General features: G+C 38.1%; 1 protein-coding gene across 2 annotated transcripts; it reads right to left on the reverse strand.

Annotated features, from left to right (window-relative positions):
• Positions 1 to 733: 733 nt before the first annotated feature.
• On the reverse strand, positions 734 to 22,129 carry LOC127938489 (sushi domain-containing protein 6). 2 transcript variants are annotated; one of them, XM_052535139.1, is made up of 7 exons: positions 21,885 to 22,129; positions 17,753 to 17,907; positions 4,317 to 4,508; positions 3,994 to 4,188; positions 3,577 to 3,715; positions 2,823 to 3,229; positions 734 to 2,632 (listed from the first exon to the last, which is right to left on the reverse strand). In XM_052535139.1, the coding sequence occupies exons 2-7, from the start codon at positions 17,862 to 17,864 to the stop codon at positions 2,607 to 2,609; spliced, it is 1,071 nt and encodes a 356-aa protein (XP_052391099.1). In that variant the 5' UTR covers positions 17,865 to 17,907; positions 21,885 to 22,129; the 3' UTR covers positions 734 to 2,606. The 2 variants fall into 2 exon arrangements, with proteins under 2 accessions (XP_052391099.1, XP_052391100.1); XM_052535140.1 differs by having other exon boundaries at positions 2,823 to 3,226; positions 21,885 to 22,128.
• Positions 22,130 to 23,228: the final 1,099 nt, after the last annotated feature.

Genomic DNA, 23,228 nt, shown 5'->3' on the forward strand with positions numbered 1-23,228 from the left:
TGTCCTGAATCAATTGAACCGGCTCACAAAGTGAGTCTCAACTAGAATCGCGAATTAGATCTCTCAGAGACCGTCTTTTTTGGTCCGACTCAACGAAAAACCATACTGAACTGTTCATGATAGTTTACTGCTATTTATCTTTTAAATATGATGCATTACGGCTGCAATATACAGTAATCATGTAATGAGGTAAATAGCTGCATCGTTCTTTAGAATCGGTTCTTTGAAAGAACTGTTCAAAAGAACCGAAACGCGGAAATGAGCCGGACTTCCTTTACTACTGTCCCCTAGAAGTACAGGGCTCGAACACTAGATGGCGTTAACGCACAACATTAATTACTAACCAATGTTATCTGCACTTTACCCTTATTACAATGGAATCCATCATATCATATGACATTATGGCTATTATATAACTATAAAATAAATTACAGTGAACCACAACATGACAAGCATCAAACACATTAAAGTAAACACACCACTTGAGCACTTCAAATGAAAGCTTTAATTAGAAATAGTTATATACACACTGTAGAATTAAATTAAACTTTATACAAATATTAAAATACTATCTTCATACCCACATCAATGTACAGAGGAAAACCAAAAGAAGTGTAATGGGAGCTGGATGGATGAATCAACTTAAATTACACTTGCAGAAAAACACCGTACAACAGTGTTTCACACACATCCTAGATATCCTTTTTGTATTTGCGTCCTTTCTTTTTTAAACTTTAAAACATCCTTTGAATTAAACAAACAAAAACATTCTCAAAAGTTCATGTTTCATGTTCACTGAAAGGAAAAAAAAAACACTTCTGAGGACGTACGGATGTATAATCTTATGTCACATCCTCCAGAGTAAAAGCCAATGTCTGAAAATCTACAAGACAATGCATTGAAAAGAAAAAGTAAGGCCATAAGGAAACTGAAGACAAAGCCAGTGAGATGGAAGAAACACATGATTACAAAGTGAGAAATGTATGAAATGTACAAATTAAGGCAGCAGTAATATTTCGCCTTCAGTTTGCATGAAGAAATAAAAAAGTCAGGAACACAAAACTGAGGATGTGCTGACCTCTCTTTCCAAAATCAGACGCAAAAATATACATAGGCCTATTTGATGCATGTTGACTAACAGAATTAAGAGTCAACCACGTTGGATATACACAAGGTGGCAATGGGCAAGGATGTGAAATGCAAACTCAAACAAAAGATTCATTGGTTTCTTAAATGCCCATTTGTCAAAAGAACATGATGAGTGAAGAGCAAGGCCATTTTCTGGAGCTATTAATACAACGCACAACCTAGTTGAGATCTTACAGGTTTTTTGATTCATTCTCCTTACAAATACCATTTTAATGGCACATGGCTGAAATGATTTATTAAGAAAAACAAAATAAAAGGATCTCCTATCATCGATAGTCATCTTCAAAATGTTAGCCATGGCTTTGCAAAACATTCAAATGCAATTTATGCTGTTGAGTTTCATTAACTAAAAGTGAATTAAACTTGCTCAACTCCAAATATTATTACCGGTAGTCCGAGTCAAAGTTGATAAGGTATAGATAGCCCAGTAATGAAATTAGTCCACACTCAAAAAAAAAAGTCCTTTTGGAAAAAGTACATACAGGTGAGAAAACTTGTTTACTTGTGCGTGTAACACAAACATGAGAGAGATACACTCGCATTTTAAGGAAGAAATAAAGTGGAATCATTTCTCTGAATGAGAACAGTAATCTCACAGACGCTAACACAAAGTATATCTCCCTCACTTTGGACAAACAGACATGTAGACAAGGAACATCCATTCAACTTAAATAACATCTCAGTTAGAAAATGGAGGTATTGAAAATGTTCTCTATTTTGGGAAAAAGAAGCCTAGATGATACCTCAGCCCTCTTTGAATCAGCCACATGTCACACAGGCATCACACACACACACATACACACACACACGCAGAGCACTGCACAGCACAGGTACTTCTTGACAAATAAAAAGGCAAGCATGTATTTGAATTCAGTACAATGTAAATTGGTTCAACCCTGACGAGTGTGGAGATGGTGTTATGCGTCATGCTTCGACTGTGCCGCGCTCCTGTGTGTATGCGCATAGAATGAAACCGAAAAAAGAAATTACACAGAACATGCAGCATCAAAGGGAAAAGGGCCTGGCTTAGCAAATCCTTGCTGAACTCTCCCCTTCACAAGAGGTCACAGTCATTGACGGAGCAGAGGTCCACAACGTGATCTGAATGCATTCCTTTGTAAATAGTGAATCCTTGCCGTGACGAGGTAAGCCAGTTAATGCATCTGATTATTAACGCACCTGCAACAAAAGGTGCGACGTGTTAAACTCGATCATTTGCACATCCCTTTGAGGGGACATTCAGTCAAAGGTTCTTCCTGTGATGTGAGCTGCTGGACTCCTAGGGGGCCTTGCAGCTTGTAGACCCCAGGAGTGGGTGATTTGTTGGCAGAGGGACAGCTGAAAGACTTTTTTACTGCTGCGTTCTGTCGGGTGGCTTGGGTAAGCGTTCGGGGAGAATCTTTAGGGGTTACAGTCTTGGCCAGCGATGACAGAGAGAGGGGTGAATGCAGACAAACTCAGGCCTCCTTTAGCAATGGAATATCTGGACAAAAGAGATGAAGAAAGTATGATGCTATGAATATATAAATATATATATATATATATATATATATATATTATTAAAATTATAATATGCATTTGCCACAAGTTTGAAAATGACTTTATTTATCATAGACACTTAATGTTACATGTCATTAAACCACACATCACTTCCAGATTTGCAAGTGACTCACCATCACCATAATCTTCGGCAGAGGTGACTGAAAGCAAGCTGTGCTGATCGCTGCTCTCGCTGCTCTGCCTGCGGTGGAGAGGTGCAGCGGCACCAGGCTGCTCAGCAGCCCAGGAGGGAGAGGATGAGGAGGACGGAGAGGAGGCAGAGGGCACCTGGTGGACCAATACAGTCTCTGCGTGACACGAAGACACAGCAGTCGAGGTGGAGGGAAAACTGTAACTCGCATGAGCCTGTTCCAGAGGTTCAGCCTGAGGGCCCTCCGACAGCACGATCTGAACCCGGGACTCAGGAGGGGGCACAGAACTGCCGCCTGCGCCATACACTGCCTCTTCGTAGGAGGGCAGTGACACCTGAACGCCATCAATAATGAAGGTAGGCTGTTCTGACACAACCTGCTCCCGGCTGCTTTGAAAGAGAGAAGGAGAGATATGGAAATCAAAAACAAGGCTTAAACGGTATCAAATCCTGACCGGCCTGATCTGCGGCTTACATCACAGTGAGCTGATTATGCAACAGCAAATTATTGGAAAAAGGTTTCATGGTTTCCCCAAAAAAATATTAACTACCTCAACCAACAAGAAATGTTTCGTGAGCAGCAAATCACAAAACTTTACATAGACTAAAGAATTACATTTTAAAAAACAAATAAATTGCTGCTGTTCCTTTAAGAGCTACGTAAACTCCCACTTTATGAGAATAAAACAAGCGTCTGTGAAGAAGCTATGCTTAGTAAGAATGAGACAGAACCTCACCGGCTGTGGTGGAAGGACTTGAGTTTGGGCTGAAGCAAAACAAACAGCACCACCAACAGCAGGATGAAGGCCACAGAGCTGGCAGTGGAGGCCACGATAGGCAGAGCTGGCATGGGCAGCTGGGATTGCTGCTCCTCCCCTGGAAGAGAAATAACTTCAGATGAAACCCAACAATCAGATTTAAATGATAAAGAGTACTCAAGTTTTGTGAAGAAAAGCTACACAAATCACCATCAATTTTCAAATCTCCCTAAACTTTTAACTCGCATCCACTGGGTATCCAAAACACTGAAATATGATTGTCTAACAGCTGCTTTCTGGGAAACTTCTGATGTTTGTCAAGAAGAAGGAAAACTGTCCATATGTGACAAGACGGCAGAATATCCAAATGACCCGAGCTTGTGGATCAAGAAGTACCTTGCACAGGGTGACAACTGATCTGCATGGGCGACTTCCACTCTCCGTTGTCACAGGTTCGGAACTGGTACCCTCCTTTCAGAATGTAACCCTCATCACAGAAGTACTCAATCACAGTACCCTGGGTCAGTCTGTGGCACGGTGGGGGGTGGCAGTTATATCCTCCGTTCTCTGGCTCACTCGGTGGTTGACAAACTGTTGGGGAAAAAGTTAAAAGTCAGTCTCATGATGTGAATAGCAATGACATCCAACCTTCTTAGAACCAAATACAACTCATGAGAAAACAGGAAGTGTGGACGATGAGAGGGTTCATTTGAGCATACCATCATTTTTGATGCAGCGAGGTGGGTCAGAGGACCAGTGTCCTGAGACGGTACATGTTATGATGCTGTCGCCATCCAGCATGTATCCTGGATCACAGCTGTACTGTAGCTGCGTGCTGACGGGGAAGGAGCCGCGGTTTGTTTCCGTCAGGTTCCCACGGCCATGAGGCACAACTGAGGGTCTGGGACAACCTACAGGTGCAGAAAGAGTAGATGTTAGCATAAAAAAGCGAATTAGTTTAAATTTTCTGTTACTTTTATAGTGTCCTTCAAAACAACTCTGAAAACTAGTTATTTAATGATGATGAAAGCAGCGTACTGAAACATAATCAAAGTTATTTAATATAAATCTTGGATTTCAATCAAAATGTACATTGATGACAAGTGTGATCAGATTGGCTAAATGTCAGGAAAAAAAGTCCATTGCCTATCGTTAATAATAACCGACATAGAAATGTATAAAGCACTTCATACAGAAGTCATTTTTAAACCAATCAGCTCTCTGTTAGTCATCACAGCAAATTTGTGCATCCAACTTAACCTGTTAACCTGACCCCCCATTATGGGACTCACAGCTGAAAGTGCCCTACCAACAGTTCCTTACTTCAGTGTGTTACACACATAATTTTGGTGTCTTTGGAAAGAAGACCCTTTGGGCTTTACTTTTTATCAACCAGAGTTGATAATGCTCAAAAATATTAAAAGCTAAAGGCATTGAAGTGCCTTGAAAAAAATTGTACCACACTGATTTTTTTTCATTTGATATAAAAATACATGAAACCAGTCCTGGAGCAATCTAGAAAAGTAATGGTATGAAAGTCACATGTCTCACGAGTTTCTATTTCAAATCTGAAGAAGGTATCATGAAAAATGAGTATATGTGTTTATGACGACGAATCTGGTATGTACTGCGTTTTGATTCTTGATGTTTTGATGTGTACTGCTTACACAAATTTAACAAATACAGTCTTTATAAGCTTTCCATTGAAAAACAGCGATCCGTTGTCGATGTTTGAGGCTTAGATCTTTATAATGATATATAGTTTTTCAAGATTAATTTTGTCCCATTTCATTTAACATATTCATAAACACTGACACGTACAAACAAAGAGAGTTCTGGACGTGGGCGTACTGAACATGAGCGAAATCAGCATGGGGAACTTTTTCGCCCTCACACAAAACTCCTGATCACATGCCCTTTGAACTTTCAACGAGCAACAGTAATTGTGACATCGCACATTGAGGCTGGTTCAAAATGTTTGGAAGTAAAAAATAAAAACTACCCTGTACTTTCCTGGTTGATCATATCTCTCACCTTTGATTACTTGGGAACTACCATTAGATAAACTCAAACAAAAGTTTCAGTGTGAAAGTGCCCTAACTCTAAAATTCATGGTGTGTCAAAGAGAAAAAGGGGACACAAGCAGATCTTATTCTCATATTGCTGTCTGGTATTAAATTCCTCCTCAATTTAACAAAAACGTCACGCAGATCACACACATAATGTCCAGCCTTGAGATGGATAACAGAATACTACATTTCTGTCCCTGGGGTTTTATGGCATAAAGCCAGTGGTGTCTCTTTCCCCTCTCAGATTCTTCTTTTTTCTCATGTGGGGGAACAAAAGAAAACCCTTTCCTGAGTTTCATTCACACAACACGTCACTTGAAACACATAAACATGTCTATCACCTCATTACAATTATCCAGCAGAAAGAAAAACGACCCCCTCGATCACTGGGTTCTCTAATCTGAGTTTCTAATATGCTCTTAAACTGCCATCAGCAGATTATGGACTTCTGTTTTGACACCAGACAAACAGTCAGGATATGAACCACAGATGCAGAGCTTCACAATCCATTATATCAAACGTGCAACATCTGAGCAGCTGATATATTTGGTTGGAGTCTATGATTGGTATTTCAATGCACTTTTTAAAATGGAATGTTCTGATTCTCATGAAGTCATGAGGTGACAACAATAAAGATGACTCAATGACATTGTTTTGCCTTAGGTCTAAATGAAACTGGAGCATGTTTTTCTTCCTTGTCATTTTATGGTTAGCTCGTGCGTCACTAAAAGGTAGGATTCATCAGAAAAATGAAAGAATCGCAGACTTGCGGAAGAACATTTGGGAATAACAGCTGCCTAGACCTGCTATGACAAGTTAGACTGGGCTTTCACATAATCTAAAACTGATTGCACACTTGACAATAGATACCTATATTAGGAGTACCACATGGGATGGGTTATGTGTCAGAAAACATAACGTCCAAGAATATGTTTAGACTGAAATTCCAATTAACCTGTTAGGCTGGCAGAGGTTTAATTAGAAACTAGGTTAATTTTGTCAACCTCAAACAGCAGATCAAATTTACCACAAACAATTACCTAATGCGCCCTAAACTGGTTCCTTGACCTTGACCAACATTTGGAAAGAGATCGCAACAATGAAACAATGTCAAACACATGGTCCTGAACAGCCTATGCCCTCCAATTATCCACAATGCAGCACCCAAAAAAAGGGATTTTCAGCAGAATGAAGTTCTAATTATCCTTCATTATAAATGGCTGTGGTCTAAAGCGGATCACATTGCTGACCACTGAAGTGTGCAGGAGCTCAGTGAGACAAAAAGCCAGCGGACCAGCCGTGGATTGGACATTGCCGTCTCAAAAAATCATTCTTTGTAAATATGTTTTTGTTTGAGGTCTCCTTAATACATGGGGTGAAGCTTTTTTCCATCTCTATTGTCTTTTCCTTATCTCTCCTAATTCAAATCCCTGAGATCGTAAGCAAGCTGTCAGAAAACGGCAGGAGGGTGGATTTGTTCCTCTCTCCCATTTATGGAATTTGTAGAAATGGAGGAGGGTACATGTAAGCACATCTCTCGTGGATGTGAATCTAAATTAGGAACGGGCAGAATGACCAAAACCTTACAAGATGATGAATTTTATAAATAACAATAACCGTATATCATGACTTCTTTTTACTGGAAACACCAAAATATTTCATGATTACATAACCGTGTGCAAATGCCTATTTCTGATCCTCAAGTGACTTAAAATAAGTCTGGCGTCAGTACATCATTTCAATTTATGAAATACTTTTTCAGTTCTTTCTTTTTTATTTTTGTTACATGAAATAAGAACAAAAACCATCACCGTGAAAAACTTAAACGAAGCTAAAAAACAATTCCTTGATACCAAACTAAAACTAAAATTTACAACCTTGCCTACATTTAGTTCAGAAATGTTAATTTTGTAAACTGATGTTGTTGATGAAACAAGCACACCACAGCTGCTGAGATATCAGACCCACTCGTGACATAACATATCTTGAATGGCTCTCAAAGGGCTAATAACAATATGTGGTTTCCTTCTTGTAAAAAAACCCTACACGAGAGACAGAAGACCGTGAGATACCAGTGTCTCATGTTTCTGTGTACAAAACATGATTTGGATAACATAAGTCCTGCTTCTGGCGGGAGGAAGGGTTGAGTCGAAATGTGAGTATGAGTGTATGAATGAGCATTTACTGGGTCCGCATATATTCTGAAGTGGACTCAATGGGTTAAAGGGAAACACAGCAGGGGTGTCGCATATCTGTGATGGGAAAAGCTGACTGCTAGAGATAAAGCACACCCACAGCCTCTCACGGCCGAGCGGGAAGAGGTGTTAGGAAAGTGAGTTCCAGCGAAAGGGGTGTCATTCCTTCAGGGATGGAGGAGAGGAATGAGTTTCCACATGCATATGTCTCATAACACAAAATCCAAAAAACACAGCAGAAGCAGACAGACTTGGCTGCTAGAGCAAAACGAGCCCTGACAAGACACCCAGGAGACTCTCCCTGGATAAAAGACTGATCCATCAGAAACGAAACCATTACGGACTCGTTGATTGATTTAATACACAAACATCATTTCTCAGGACCACCCTTTCAAAACTTTTAAACACTTCCTTTTTGCATTTTTTTTAAATCACAGAGACACAGTAGCATAGACTGGAAATCATGAGAAGAAAGCAGCCAACAAATCAGTACAAATTTATAACAATAATGACAATTTATAATTAGAGATCCAGTGAATTATAGTAAATATTTTTTAAAAGTCTATCATTTTAATGTGAAGCAATAAATGGCTGATATTAAAATGTGGTATTGTTTTTTCTAAATAAATTCAACAAAACCAACCATTTTACTATAAAGTGAATTTAGGCATCACAGTGTACTAAAGATAACATTGAAACGGTGTTATTAAACTAATATTTTTAAAGATTAACTTCAGAAAGCATTAAAAAGCAGCAAAAGAAATCTAAATGTAAAAAAAAGGAAATTAACATGAACAATTCAATATCCACAAAAAAAATAAAATAAAATTACAAATACATTTAAAATGTCTAACATCAACCCATAACCAATACAGTACTGATATATCTAGCTAAAATAATCGATAATATTGATCACTGGCCATAAGTAAATAAATTATTGTTATAATGAAGTAATTAAACAGCAGCCGTCAATATCAGCCATAACGTCTAAATCAATTCATCCCAAATATATACATGTATACCTATCATACCCTGAGAGCCGTCACAAATGGACAGCAGTGGGGCTTTAAATGAGGCCTGTCTTCTGCAAGACAAAACAAAACCATTAACCGAAGCTCCACATGTTCTTTATTACGCCCTTTTACAGCCCGAGATCGGCAGATGACTAATTTAAGCAGCCTGTCGTCCTGAACCAAATCGACTGGGAGGGAAAACCGAGAGACACAATCTGACAGAAGACACAGAGGAAGACTCTATTGTTCCTCTCGCCTTTCTCACAGTGAAAAGTGGCAGATGGGTGTTTTGCACCCTTCTGATTCTTTTCGGACAGTTGTGAGGCACAAGTAACTCCTCTTCTGTGTACTAAGAGGTAAACAAGGAAGCGATAGAGAGCAACTGTGTCTGCTATCAGCGGATGGCTCTAGACACAGTGCTCTTGTGTTGGGGATCTGCTGTGTCTTGGCTCTCCCACTCCAGGAATGCACTCGGCCCACAGCTAATGACAGACTGGAGCCTCTGTGGAGCACACAAGCAGTCGGAGCAAAAGCTGCTGCCAGTCAGCCGCTTGGATCCTTGGCCAGCAGCTGTACTCAGAGGTGCTGACGTCCATTGTGCTGGGTAATGGCTTCTAGGAACACGAGTGCGAAAAAGCATCTGTTTAAACGTGACTAGACGGCTTCGGGTCATCAGGGTCATAGGGTCCACACAGACAGATGGTCCAGTGAGTTGTAGTTTTGAAGCAAGACTGGGAGTTTTTTGGGGGGTAATGAGGGTGGTGTATTGTTTTCTCAGATGGATCTATGTAAATAGTTTCATTTTTACATCTCACGCCAGTGGCGGAATACAGTCACATCACGAGCCAAACCACAAAGGGATCGGTTCTTCAACATGCAAAATACTAGTCACTGCAATCTCACATAAACTTCCTTAAAACGATTTACACTGGGCCAAATGAAATCAAACATTCTCTCAAAAAATTTAGTTGATGTTGCAATGTCTGATTCACAAACGAATCATTCAGACTAGTCCTTTGAACCAGATCAACACAATTTACTAAAGAGAATGATTTGCTCATTCAGTCACCAGATGACCAGATTTTCAGTGAAAAACAACTTCATTTGGGTCTATTTCTACCAGTTACCAGACTTTTAGCAGATATTCACCTTATTTTTAACGTAAGAACAGGTGTGGTCATCAGTTTCCAGCATCAGTTGCTTCCAGTTATATTAGTATTAATATATAAAAACAGAACTCTATAGGCGTCTGCTTGATATTGCAAAATGGTATTTGTTATCGTATATAAATTTTTGTAATTATAAACAAGGGTTTGTGGCTAAAATGGCTTTACTGTGTACTAACACTTTGTTATTTTTCTAGTTATGTAACTATAGCGGTTAAAGAATTGAACGTTTCACACATTCACAGGAAACAGCTTGCAGCACTGATGATAAGGTGGATGATATAACATTTCTATGCTGCTTTTGTAACCTTTTTGAAGCTTTTGTTCATTGCAATTACATGGGAAAAAGCCCTAGTACAATCTTCAGAACTTTTTCCCACAGTAATAGACATACAGGTTTGAAATGAAGCAAATTAAGCAACAAAGTGTATTCTCCGCATTTATGCAACTTGATTTAAATGTGTACTGAGAAAGAATCTAGGCTACTCCGCATTTGAGGAACAGTCTGTCTTTTAGTCATATGTTTCCTCATACTTCCTCATAATGATTTGATGTAAATCAGTAACTAGTTATATAAAAAGCAAGATGTGGGTTCTCTAACAACTGAATCACCATTAGTGCCTGGGACGCAAGAGTTTTCTCATTAAAGACGACAAGTTGAAAATGTATATTTATAAGCCGTGATTTCCCTAATGTGTAATGGAAATCTAAAATATTGACTGGTAGTTACTGAGCTATAAACAAGTGAACGTAAGTATAGATCAAATAAAAAAAAACAGGGAGAAAAGGTTATTTTTAGATTCACAGTTTCATAATGTAGTCCCTTTCTACTCGTGATAAACCAGACATTAATCTTTAAACTTATTCGTGCCATCATGTTTGACAAGGGCGTGGATGGACGCGTAGGGTAAATACGAAACAAATCACTCCTTTCATGAAGTGGAATAGAATCTTTCCATTTTGAAAACATGCATAGCTTAAACTTCCAGCTAAGTTAGTTGTGTTCGAACATGTAAAAAAATGGCACCATCAGCTCTTAGCAGTTTTCAGAGTGACGCAAATAGACTTAACTAGCCCACACTACTTTACAGTCAGACATTTCGGACAGAAGAATGGCATTTACAAACCGCTTTTGGAACACCCGACTGTCCCATGTTATTTTCCACAGAGAAAACAAATAACATAAGCCCTGAGATTCATATAATTCCTAGCTGTAATTTCACAAACAGTTAGCATAAGGAAAACAACCTAAATGATTTGACACCCACACCAACATTCGCTACTCTTAAACATGTGATATAAAATTTGGAGACAGCACAACATCTGCTATACTAGCGCTTTTAGCATTAGCAAGTCCGGCTAGAAGGCATATTAGCAATTATGCTATTTTGTTACAAGATTAGAAATGGCAAAGTTTATCAAAAGTGGTTGCAGCCGTTTGATAGAATGTATAGATGTCTCAAGAAGCCATTTCAAACTTTGGGTTTAACCACTTAAGCCGCATTTCCACCCAGGAACTTTACCCAGGAACTAGGGACTTTGGCCTGGTACTTGGTGTGTTTCCACCGCAGGAACCAGGAACTAAATAAAGTTCCGGGTAAAAAAATGCCCCTCAGAACGTCCCTGCTGGCGAGGTGGTACTTTTTCAAAGTTCCGGAACTTTCGGGGCCGGGACTTTGGCGCTAAACATTCTGATTGGTTGAGTCCACGCAGCATTGGTTGAGTTCAACCACCATTTATTCGGATCAACATTTTCAAAATATTACTGTTATTGTGTCATGAAATGTAATTTTAAAAGTATTTCAGGCGAGAATGTAGTTGTTTAAAACTCAAATCTGTTGTTTATTTATAAAGACAGCACCTATTTAAAAATGTGTTTCGCCGATCTCTGAGACGGTGAGCTCCACGCAATCAGCGGGAGCTCAGTGATCATCTATCCGCCGAGAAGCAGCCTCATCTCGGATAGACCTCCTGATATGTGCCGCTGGCTCTGATGTCTCTTTAGTGGTTAAACATAAAATATAATTCAGCTGCGGGGTAAATCTAACAGGTTTTCTTTGGTCTGTATTCAATGTATCTATAAGTTAAAATGAAAATAAAAAAGGCAAATTTATATAATATTTATTTTCATTGTAATGGCTGCATATACACATATCCCTGAACTAAGTACATTTCTGCAGCTGTTATTATGCTTAAATGAATACCAAAGGAGGCAGTGGTATTTGATATCCTATTTCATTTTATTGTAAATATACAGTAAGGAAAATTGCAGTAGCCAAGACGAGCTGACTGAAGTTATCAAGTACACTGCTGTTTATAGATTTACCGGACTTGTGTCGTCGCGGACATCACACTCACCAGTCGAATGCACAAAGTCTGAACTAACTACCGATGATGCACGTCCAAAATCAGCGTACTTTTTTTTTTTTTTTTAATCAGCGGTACTTTGTATTGAGAAACGCGCTCGGACCTACGTCACCAGTCATTTGCCTAATCTTCCCGGTACTTTACACCGCGGTGGAAACGCAGAAAGCAACAGGTCTGGGGGGAAAAAAGTTCCTGGGAAAAAAAGTTCCTGGTAAAAATGTTCCGGGTAATTTCGGTGGAAACGCGGCATAACATACGACAAGAGAGAAAACTGAGGAGAGCCTGAAGGACTACCATATGAAACCCTGAGGGGAAAAACAAAACACCCAGTCTTAGCTGAAGAAGGGGAGCAGACATTTACACATCTGTTTCACATGGATTTTCCAAAGAAGTAGAATCAGGTCAGCAAATTAACTTTAAAGCTGCATTACAACATAACTGAACCAAAACTTGGGGAATGTAAAGTTTATAATCACAGTTCTCATTTTAGTCATATTATGCGCCTCAAACAAACATTGCTTTTACTGGGAAATTTACCATCAGGTAATAATGATTTCAAGGGCTGATTTGCAAACATCTCTCAAACCCACACAAACCACTTCCTGAAGCATTCGACATTCTTCTGTCGTCACTACAGTTCAAAACGTTTGAGGTCAGCAAGATTTATTTTTCTTCTTTTGAAGGGAATTAATATTTTTATACAACAAGGATGCATTAAGTAGATCAAAAGACACATCAAGGCATTTGTTACAAAGGATTTGTATTTGAAATAAATACTGTTCTTTTGAAAGTTCGATTCTATTCATCAACAAATCCTTGAAAAAATAATTTCCACCAAAATATTAAGTAACACAACTGTTTTCAGCATTGATGAAAATAAGAAATGTGTCACGAGCAACAAATCAGCTTGTTAGATTATTGAAGGACTGGAATGTCAGATGCTCAAAATTCAGCTTTGTAATCCCAGGAATACATTAAATTTTAAAATACATCAAAATAGAAAACAGCTATTTTAAATTGCACAATATTACTGTTTTTACTTTACTTTGGATGAAATAAATGCAGCCTTGGTGACCTTGGTTACATCTTACTGACCCCAAACCTATGAACATTATGTCAGGTGATACTTTTAATGGTTTTAGCATGCACATGAAAGTACCTGAAAAGAATCACCATTAAACAATTTGTGTTGGAAAATTCCATGTATTTCTCCTTTTTGGTTATTCACAATGCCTATTTGTCATTAGCTCACTATGCAAGCACCTCATCCAATGTCATAATGGTTCTTTGCTGAGGTAAGAATTAACACTAGAAAACATATAGAAGTGGTATAGTGATAAATCAGAGTAAGAAGTGAGTAACATAGGAAACTCCTCTATAGTGCTAAAAAAAACATAGCGACTTCAGCTGTGTGCCTTCAAGGAGCTGCTTTTCATTCTCACAAGCTCCAGAAACCCTAAGATCAGCCTCTGAGCACAGCAAGGCTTTCTTTCTTTTTCTTTTTTTTTTGTGTTGCCTTCCTGTGCTACTTCCTCTTATTTGTTTTGACGAACTACACATGTGAAGCAATGCAATAGCGAAGCTTGATAAAAAGAATTGTTCCAAATAACAGAATTTCATAAAGATAAGATCTGGTCCCTCCTTGTATCTCCAAGCTTTGTGGATTATTTAATGTGACACAATCTAGGTGCCTTGTAATGACATTGTTGAGAACAGTGAATGTTTCATGCTGTTCTTGATAAAGTTGCAAGCCACAAATTGCAGGTCCTTTAGCATGTAAAGACCCAAACACCACAAATTATATGCAGCAGTCCACAAATAACAGCTTCTGCTTGTTGATGGAACATTTCTGTAGGGATGCGCTCCTGTTCAGATGCATTGATGTTTGGCAATGGTCTTCACTGGAATAGCAAAACCCAGTATTGAAGATGGGTGAATACATTGTCATGATTCTTTGTTTTGTGTCATTAGCTTATGTAAAGCGCCAACAAATTTATCAATAGATCCATGTTATCATTGTCACTGTCCATGCATCTGATTCAAGTTCAACATTCAGAAGCCTCATATGATTCCTTCAATAAGTTCTACAACAGTCCAGACCAATACAGATCACAGGTCTTAGATTTCCACTGAGGTGTCGATTTCATGCATTTATGCTCACTAAAGCTCAAAGTATAGTTTGTTTTTGTATGCGTACGCTCGAACATGTAGCCTTTTAAGTTAAGTGTGTTCACAGGTTTCCATGGGCCAATGCAAATAAATCTAGATTTAAATATGACCTAAAGTTTGGTACTTATCCAAAACAACAAGATTTTTTTTTTTGTGAGTTTTCAATATATTAAAATACTTAACTTTTAATATTAAAGATACAAATACTTTTATCATTGTGTTTAAAAAATCCTAATTTAATAACTTGTTCTCCGTCTTCCTCTCTTAATCTTATAAGGGTTGCATTCTTTAATGAGGTCATTGCTTTCCCTTAATGTGAAGATTAATGACAACATTTTTAATTATAGTAGCCTTTATGCTGTATACCAATGTATATTTATTTTTATTAACTGGAAATTACACCTTGACCATTTAGCTTCTTTTCTTATATATATATATATGGCATATCTATGTGGTGGTGTTTTTTTGTCCCAGGCCAGCGCTGGTCACATGTGTGTATGACGGCTGAAGGAGGTGAACCCCTGGAACTCGGCATCCGGCCGTTTATTGTTTTATTGCAGCACGTCAAACTGCGTTGAAATGCAATTATTATCCAAAATGTAATTTATGTGAAAATATGAAGTCTGTAAACGCCCATTAACAGAGGCCAGAGATGCTGAAGATGTATGCACAGAGAAAAATACTGTAGCAGGCAGATCACTCACTGTTCATGATGCACAAGCTATTGGAAGAAAAGCCTAAATATTGATTTGGGGGTTTTATGAACGTGTTTTTGAGGGGAACTGACCGCCTTCAGAAGAGTTTTGATGGTATTTTATTTTAATCTCGTCTCTGTATAATTAACATTAAAGCAATGTTTCAGCAAAGCACTGATTTGTTTACAGAGGTAACCAAGGAAATGTGTTCCTGAAGCTCAAATTGGTAGAGCATTGTTTGGGGTTCGATTACCCGGGAACACACGATAGGTAAAAATGTATAGCCTGAATGCACTGTAAGTCGCTTTGGATAAAAGCGTCTGCTAAATGCATACATTTAAATGTAATTAAATTTAATTTTAATTTAAGTGCGGTTCTGCTGTTCCATGAGCGCCTCCTTCTGTCAGAGAGCTAATCTGTGTATCATTCTGTCAATCTATGTTGCTTGTTTCCTTCAGGCATGTAGTATAATTTCACAAAGCTAGTCAGAACATTCTGTTTTTGCTTCAGATTAGGTTATTATTATATCAGAACTTTCGTATGTGCAAAAATCAAAGAATACTTTAGCCTTAAGTCTCGAGGCCAGCTAATGTAATTTTTACATCTTAAAACTCTCAAATAAAGCAAACTATTCATCAAAATATATCCTGGATAATGCATAAACTTAAATTAAGTATTGAATGCGCAGTCTATGCTTTACGGCTGGCATAAAATGCAAACTGCATTCAATTTTAAATATGTTAAAGCAACACCTGTTCCAACGTATGGTATAAAATTGTGGCAAACCTCTAGTTTGTCCAAAAAAAGGGACTGTTTATTTTTAATCCTGTTCATTTTGATTATTTTTGAAGCTGTTAGTGGCACAAAAATTGCACACTTTACATTTAGGCATGCTGAGGGGATGGACAGAAAGAAACTGCCAAAATAAGGCGCAATATCACTGACAGACTTTCATCAGATGACCTTGAAAAATCATCCCTTCTGTCCGCTGCTCAGTCTGTGGGAGGACTGAATATGTAGCATTCAGCCGATGTACTAGATCCATGCCAAACACATGTGAGCAGCTTTACATCCACGCACACACACACACACACACACACATTACTTGGGATCACTTGGGACACTTATGTCCCTGGCTTGACTTTGTGGTGCTGAATCAATGAGAATGTGGCTGCTTGGAACCAGTGGTCCAGCCCAATCCCACCATCCCTCAATCTTTATCAGTTATTTTCCAAGCGCAATGTTCTCAATGACTCACTTATTACATAAGGCTAGAAGCACTCATTTGCTTGTTCATGTGTTGTTACGGGGAAATAGTGCCAAATGCTTGCAAGTGAAGGTTTTTTTTCTTACAGTGCATTTGTACATTGCATCTTTTCAATTTAATTTCATAATTTATTTTTGGCTATCTGACCATAGTCAAAGGATTTTCTTTATTTGGATACTGTGTTTTATGCACAACTTTTCCACGTGGAAAATCTGTATCTTTGAAGACATTTTATCAAAGTTAGAAATTCCAGTATTGTGAGAACACTACTTACATATGTGTTATATGTATAACATTATGTATATAAATAAGTCTGCAGTGGCCATTCGGAACCATCTGTGATCTGACTCTCCTATTTGACTTCATTTGTTATTTATGTAGCAAACGTACTTCAAGCACCAACTGTTATTTTACCCAGAAATATGACAAAGAGACAAAACCTACAAACACAAAATGCTGACCCACACATTCACCTGACCTCCTCAGATATATATATAAACAACTAGCCCCATCTGAATAGGGATAAAGAATTACTTGAGCATTATAAAAACAAACACACAACACCCAAGTGACTGAGGTCACACATACACACACCTCGGTATTTGAAACAACACTTCAACTGCCTGTCAATATGGACATCTGTCTTTGTTTTCAGGCTAAGTTTGTCATGCAGAGCAAGAAATGGAGCTATGTTAGCGATGGAGACACTGGATGAGACTCGTACAGAAAGGGGCAACAGGCGTACAAGAGAAAGCCCATCCCCCATCAACACCTCCCAGATGCTCGACTGAAAACAAAGAAATGATGCTCATTTCATTCCATCCAGTATCTTAAGTCCAGCGGTTATGTCTGTCATCACAGCACTGAGAGCGACACAAACAAAAGAACAAACACCATTGTCTTTGACGTCAAGAATCATACATGCCAACAGACAAAAAAACCATCCCAATATAAACCATCTGTGACTCAGAATTATGCAGAAACCGAATTCAATACAATACAATGAACGATAAATTAAATAATAATGCCTGACACCTCCATTCCTGCAACTTACTTTACATATTTCCTAATCTAAGGAGATTTTACTTCCTGCTAAATCAACAAGGCAGTTGTCTGCATCTTAAATATCAATGCTCGAAGAGTGTCAGAGTGGATGGCATTGGAAGATTTAGGTGTAGGAGGAATATGAAGATGGTTTTTGTGAATAATCTCACCTGAAGCTTGGCCTGTGGGGAGTATGCCGAGGAGGAGGAGCAGCAGGGATGTGGTGGCCACACTGTGAGCGAGCGAGGCTCTTGTCTCACACGCTACCATTCCATTGCACATCTTTCAGCCCTACTTTTGCAGCAAGAGTCCTCTCCGGCTGAACCTAGCGACAGAAATGCACGCTTATAATTACAAGCAGCTCAGTAGTTAGTATATTAAAACAAAACTTAAGTGGTAGCTACAACATTGTTTATGAGTGTTTTACTCACATGGAATTTGTGCTTATAGAATTTAACTGAAAATCAAACAGATTTCTTATAACACAATCTCTGATTTCTAATAATCAATACTCTCACACGGCACAAGAAGGCTATATTATGACCATAAATATTCTTTACCCTAAAAAAATAAAAAAAGCATTTAGCATATTTTAATAAAATACATGGTTGAATATTTAATGTATATACACCACAGTATATACACTTTAAAACCCAATTAAAATGAGATTCAGTCCTTTAGCCTTTATTTATTTATTCCTTGCATTTTTTCCAAGCCACTCTACAAAAGTGACTTTCACATAGCTCACATTATCAAATATCAGATCATCATTCTTAAAACATGATTTAGTCCAGGTAATGATGAGTTTCCAGTTACCAGTCATTATGGCTAAAGGCAGTTTAACTCACATTTGGCTAATTTTGTAATGTTTTTAGCTTCTTAAAGTGTAGGACTCTCAGTTCCCTGTTAAAGTCATGCCAGTTTCTGTGGCTATGTTCATGGCGAGAGCCAGGTTTAGTTATTCAAAAATAAAAATAAATAATTTTTTTCTAAAAACCCTAAGACTAAATATGGATTTACTTGGTAAAAAAAAGACCATTTCTCAAAAAGAGTAGAAGGATTATAATCCAGCAAAATATTTTTAACGCACAGAGGATTCTGACAAGATGAGCACTTCTGGGAATTTCTATGAGAGTCTTGAGTCTCAGTTCCTTTTACATTTTTTAATATTTAAACGAATTTCACAATGTTCCACAATTTTATCCAGTCAATAGTTTTCAATGTGTGAAAAAACAGAGAATATAGCAGATTAATAAGCAGTGTTTTCAATTCAAGACAAATGGAACAAATAGTAAGTTTCAAAACATCATTCTTCTCTAAACAAACTCATGAATGACGAGAGAACTGAGAAACCTTGAGGAACTAAATTGCTCATATCACAATACATCCTATCTTTATAACGATGATCAACAAAACACAGAACAGCTGCTGCAGGGTATCCATGTGCCGTATGGTGGTGTTTACATTACATACAAAGTCTATTAGCAATAGGACGATGGAGAATGAGTTAGAATCACATTACTTTGTACTCAGGGAAAAAACAAGTTATTAGTTACCATTACACAAATGAGAGCAGGTGCAATGGTGCTGCTAAGTAAGCACAAGCCATTTGTCAAGATTCCTCCAAAACAAGATAGGTATGTGTGTGCTGAAGGAAGATTAAACTAAAGAACACGGGGTGCACGAGTCTCAGAAACAAACAGGATGCTGAGGGTGCGACTACCGCTCCCACATGAGGCCAATCTGCCACTGCCGCCACACCTTTCCCCTCCTCACACGGGACCAGCACTGGGGTGACCAAGGAGCACAAGAAGTGTGACGCACGTCCCACTGGCAGAGAAGAGATCGCTTGCTGCCTCATGTACCAAACAGACTGGCACAGAAGAACATTCTGCAACAAACTGCTCAGTGCCAACATGATCCCAGAATGGGAAAATTGCAATTCAGCCTGAATTCGTTATAAGTGACTAAGGTGTTGTAAAGATGGCGTCCCGAGTAAACGCATCTGACTGACACCTCGCACAAATATTCAACAACACTTGCTAGAAAATAGCCTTTATAAAGTGCACTAAACAACTCCAATGTGAATGTAAAGATCTAGTTTATCCAAAAATTTAATTTGACACCATTTACTCACCCTTAAGTTGTTCCAAAAACAATAAGACTTTAGTTAATATTCAAAACACTTTTGATATTTTAATAAAAGCTACAGGATTTCTGAAAGTCCATTATACACAACTATGCCACTTCAAAAAGAGATTATAAATAAATCCCTATGAATCAAGCAGTTTAATCCAAGTTTATATTTTACGTTGGATTTGGATTAAACTTGGATTAAACATCTTGATTCATTTGAATTTGTTTTACAATCTATTTCTGAACTTTCTGAAACATCAAAGTTTCGGTGGAATGGACTTTCAGTGGAGTGACAGCACCGGCACCCCAAATATTAGAAAACCATAATCTTATCACACTAGTCACATTACTTTGACGTAAAATGACAAAACAGGCCAGATGCCAAAAGAGACGTAGCATTGTGGTTCCTCCACTTTTCATACCAGATCTGCCTTCAGGTTCAAATGTAAAAGAGGTTGAGTGTGAAATATGCAAATCCAAAGCCCTTTCAGCTGTTGGGAGTTTAGTAAGAGATGAAAGAGAAAAAAACTAAATAGACAGAAATACATAGCTGGAAATACAGAGTTCAACTTGCTACAAGTCCAGGCTGCATGACAGTAAAGAAAGAGCATTGTGTTAAGCATATTGTGGCTCACACAGCTCTTTTATGCACCTTTGAACACAGAAGGTAATGAGAAAGAAGTGGCCTTCTATAAGGAACCAACAAATGTTTGTGAAGGGAAGCTGATATTATGTTGAAACAATTTCCTGATCAAGTTTCAACATGAAGCCTCGCATTTAAGTCAAGCAAACTCCTGTAAAGATATGCTATTGGGAAAAAATAGTGAATATGGGGTGTTGGGTTACAAGTAGTACAAAAACAAGGCAACAAGCAGTGAATGCTGGTTCCAATTTAGAGATATAAAGCAATTACTGGAGACACTGGTGACAGTTGACACTAATCTTGTTTTCAGACAAGAAATTATATCGCCTCACTGCAAAAACGAGCAGCATTTTATTTATTAAAAGAGAGAGAGAGAGAGAGAGAGAGAGAGAGAGAGAGAGAGAGAGAGAGAGAGAGAGAGAGAGAGAGACAGAGAGACTGAGAGGAGAGGCTAGGTATTTGGAAGTGGGGTGAGCTGAGGGACATGATAATATAGTTATTCTTCGTTAATCAGAAATAAACCCAAGTATGTCCGGATTTAAAGTCACACGCGCTGACACGTGCAACTGTTACGAGAGTACAACAAGAGAACAGAGTGTGTCCTGCTCTCAAACTACTGCGAACGGAACAATATTAACCTATGAAAACAATCAAAAAGAAAGATGCATCAGTAATTATAGCGGTTAAGTTTCCTAAAATGATCAACTTTGAGGCTGTTTCTAACTTCCTGGTCACAAGTATTTTAAAGTCCCCTTGCTACGTAAAAGCGTTTACAGCACAGCGTTTTGTGCTGCTTGCAGAAGTCCAATGTTTCAACATGTCGTTTTGCAACGGGTATAAATAAAACTGGATGTATATTAGACGTATGCATTGACTTAAACTCCCTGGGAATGTACTCTTTTAAGAAACCGGTTGAGGCAAGTACAAAATACTAATTACAACGATATTTGAGGTCCGCTGCTGACTGAAATAATACTGTAACACTCTGACAACATTTATACCCATCAGTACATCTACAACAAAAGCATTCGTTAAATAATACACATACAATGTATATTTACCAGTGTAGTAAATTAAAATGGAAGCCTATGTGTAATAAAAAGTTAACAACAGGCTTTGTCCGCATCGCCGGACTTTTGTAATCGCGTTATGACATGCTAATAAACAATCACATTTCCACAAGAAACTCTATGGGTAATAATGTAAGGATGATTTGATCAACATATACAACAAATAACCGCCATCGTCACTGATTAAAAGACCTTTCGCTATGAGTGGAATTAATAGTTGTTTTGATTGGATTAGCTAGCTAGCTTTATAGCTGGAATACTGTGAATATGAAAGTCCTTTAACAATCAGTAACTCACCGATCTACTAATTATGTTTTTAAGTACTCATTTGAATCATTTGGCTATCAATATTTGTTAGCTTTTGCGCAAACCGGTGATTCAGATCGTGAAGACTGCGCTCGGCTAACAGTGTTAGCTCAGCTAACCTTCACAGCGCAAGAATAGAGTTCTTACCAGTGAATGCCCTCCTCTTTAAAAATCAGTATCGGGTCACCATGGAGCTGTGTCGAATGGATGGAAATCCTAGGGTAACTGTATACGCGGTTTATGTTGTTATCGAGTGTATTCGGAGATTCTGACGGCCCTTTTCGATCTACTCATCCGTCTACGGCGAAGGTTGAGAACAGATCGGAGTACCTCCCTACTGTAGGAAAGAGCTTCGAGCTCCACCAGTGGCCTCGCTCTCATACCGTCTCCATGACCACGGAGAACTGTACGCGAAAGGGGCGGGGCTTCCGAGGTCTGCTGGTTCGTGAGAAATCAGCTGTTACTTGCAAGTATAGGTCTCTGCAGGAAAGTAATGGGAGTTACGAGATCAAGGTGTTTTTACACCATGATACCTGATTAGTTGATGTAATAGTGACGTTAGGTTTAGGGGTGGGGTTGGGTAAGGGGGATAATTTAGATTGCATGATTCAGAAACACCCAGCAGTTTCAAAACACCCATATGGTGATAAACGCCCACTTTTGCTCTGCAGAGACCTAAGTCTCGTTACTTGGGAGAGGATCACGCGAGCCAACACAGATTCTTGTTTATAACAGCACACTGCAATATAAACGAATTGTTACTTAATATTGTGTCATTTACACGGATACATCTGATCTCTTCTGAATCGGTTTTAATTTTGCCTTCACAAATTATCATTAGTAAGATTTGACCTGCTTTATAAAATATTTACTTTTTATTAAAAAAAAGTATTAAAAAAAGTACAAATAGTTTTGGAGACCATTAGACGTTAAATAAGTCTTTTTGTGAAGGTTGCAAAATATTATTTTGAATTAAGTACCTTATTTGCCTTTTTGTGTCTTTAACTACCCTGGATGGTCTTTTCTATTATCATTTCTAGTTGATAATAGTCAGCAGCAGTGGCTATATTCATTATAAGAGGAAACATTTCACAATTCATTCGTTTCAAAACATTCATTTAAAAAAATTATATAGCAATTTTGTTTATAAATAAATAAATAAATATACAGAGACATACATTTAATAAATATAATAAGAAAATGTAATAAGAATAATTATATAGAGTCTTCCAGTCTTCATGTCAAAAAAAAAAATCGTCCCTGGAAAAAAAAAAAAAAATCTACATTGGGAAATTATTATTTATGCTTAAGACTATATACAGATTGTAACAAAGAACAACGAAACAAATTAAACTAAAAACATAAGAGGGAAAGGAGGATTAAACGCAATATAAACAACAACAAAAAGGCACATTAATGACATTTATTTTTATGAAAATCTCTTCCGGATTTTAGACTGTAGTACTCCGAACACTAGAAGGCAGTACCACT

Source organism: Carassius gibelio, chromosome A20, assembly GCF_023724105.1.
Source record: "Carassius gibelio isolate Cgi1373 ecotype wild population from Czech Republic chromosome A20, carGib1.2-hapl.c, whole genome shotgun sequence".
NCBI classification, from domain to species: domain Eukaryota; kingdom Metazoa; phylum Chordata; class Actinopteri; order Cypriniformes; family Cyprinidae; genus Carassius; species Carassius gibelio.

Excerpts from the sequence above, each read along its gene's own strand:
- LOC127938489 (XM_052535139.1), bottom strand. The coding sequence starts at position 17,864 with ATGTGCAATGGAATGGTAGCGTGTGAGACAAGAGCCTCGCTCGCTCAC. Across the intron at positions 3,230-3,576 it reads AAGTCCTTCCACCACAGCCG|CAGCCGGGAGCAGGTTGTGT; the intron begins GTGAGGTTCTGT and ends TCTCTTTCAAAG. Across the intron at positions 2,633-2,822 it reads TGCCGAAGATTATGGTGATG|ATATTCCATTGCTAAAGGAG; the intron begins GTGAGTCACTTG and ends TCTTTTGTCCAG.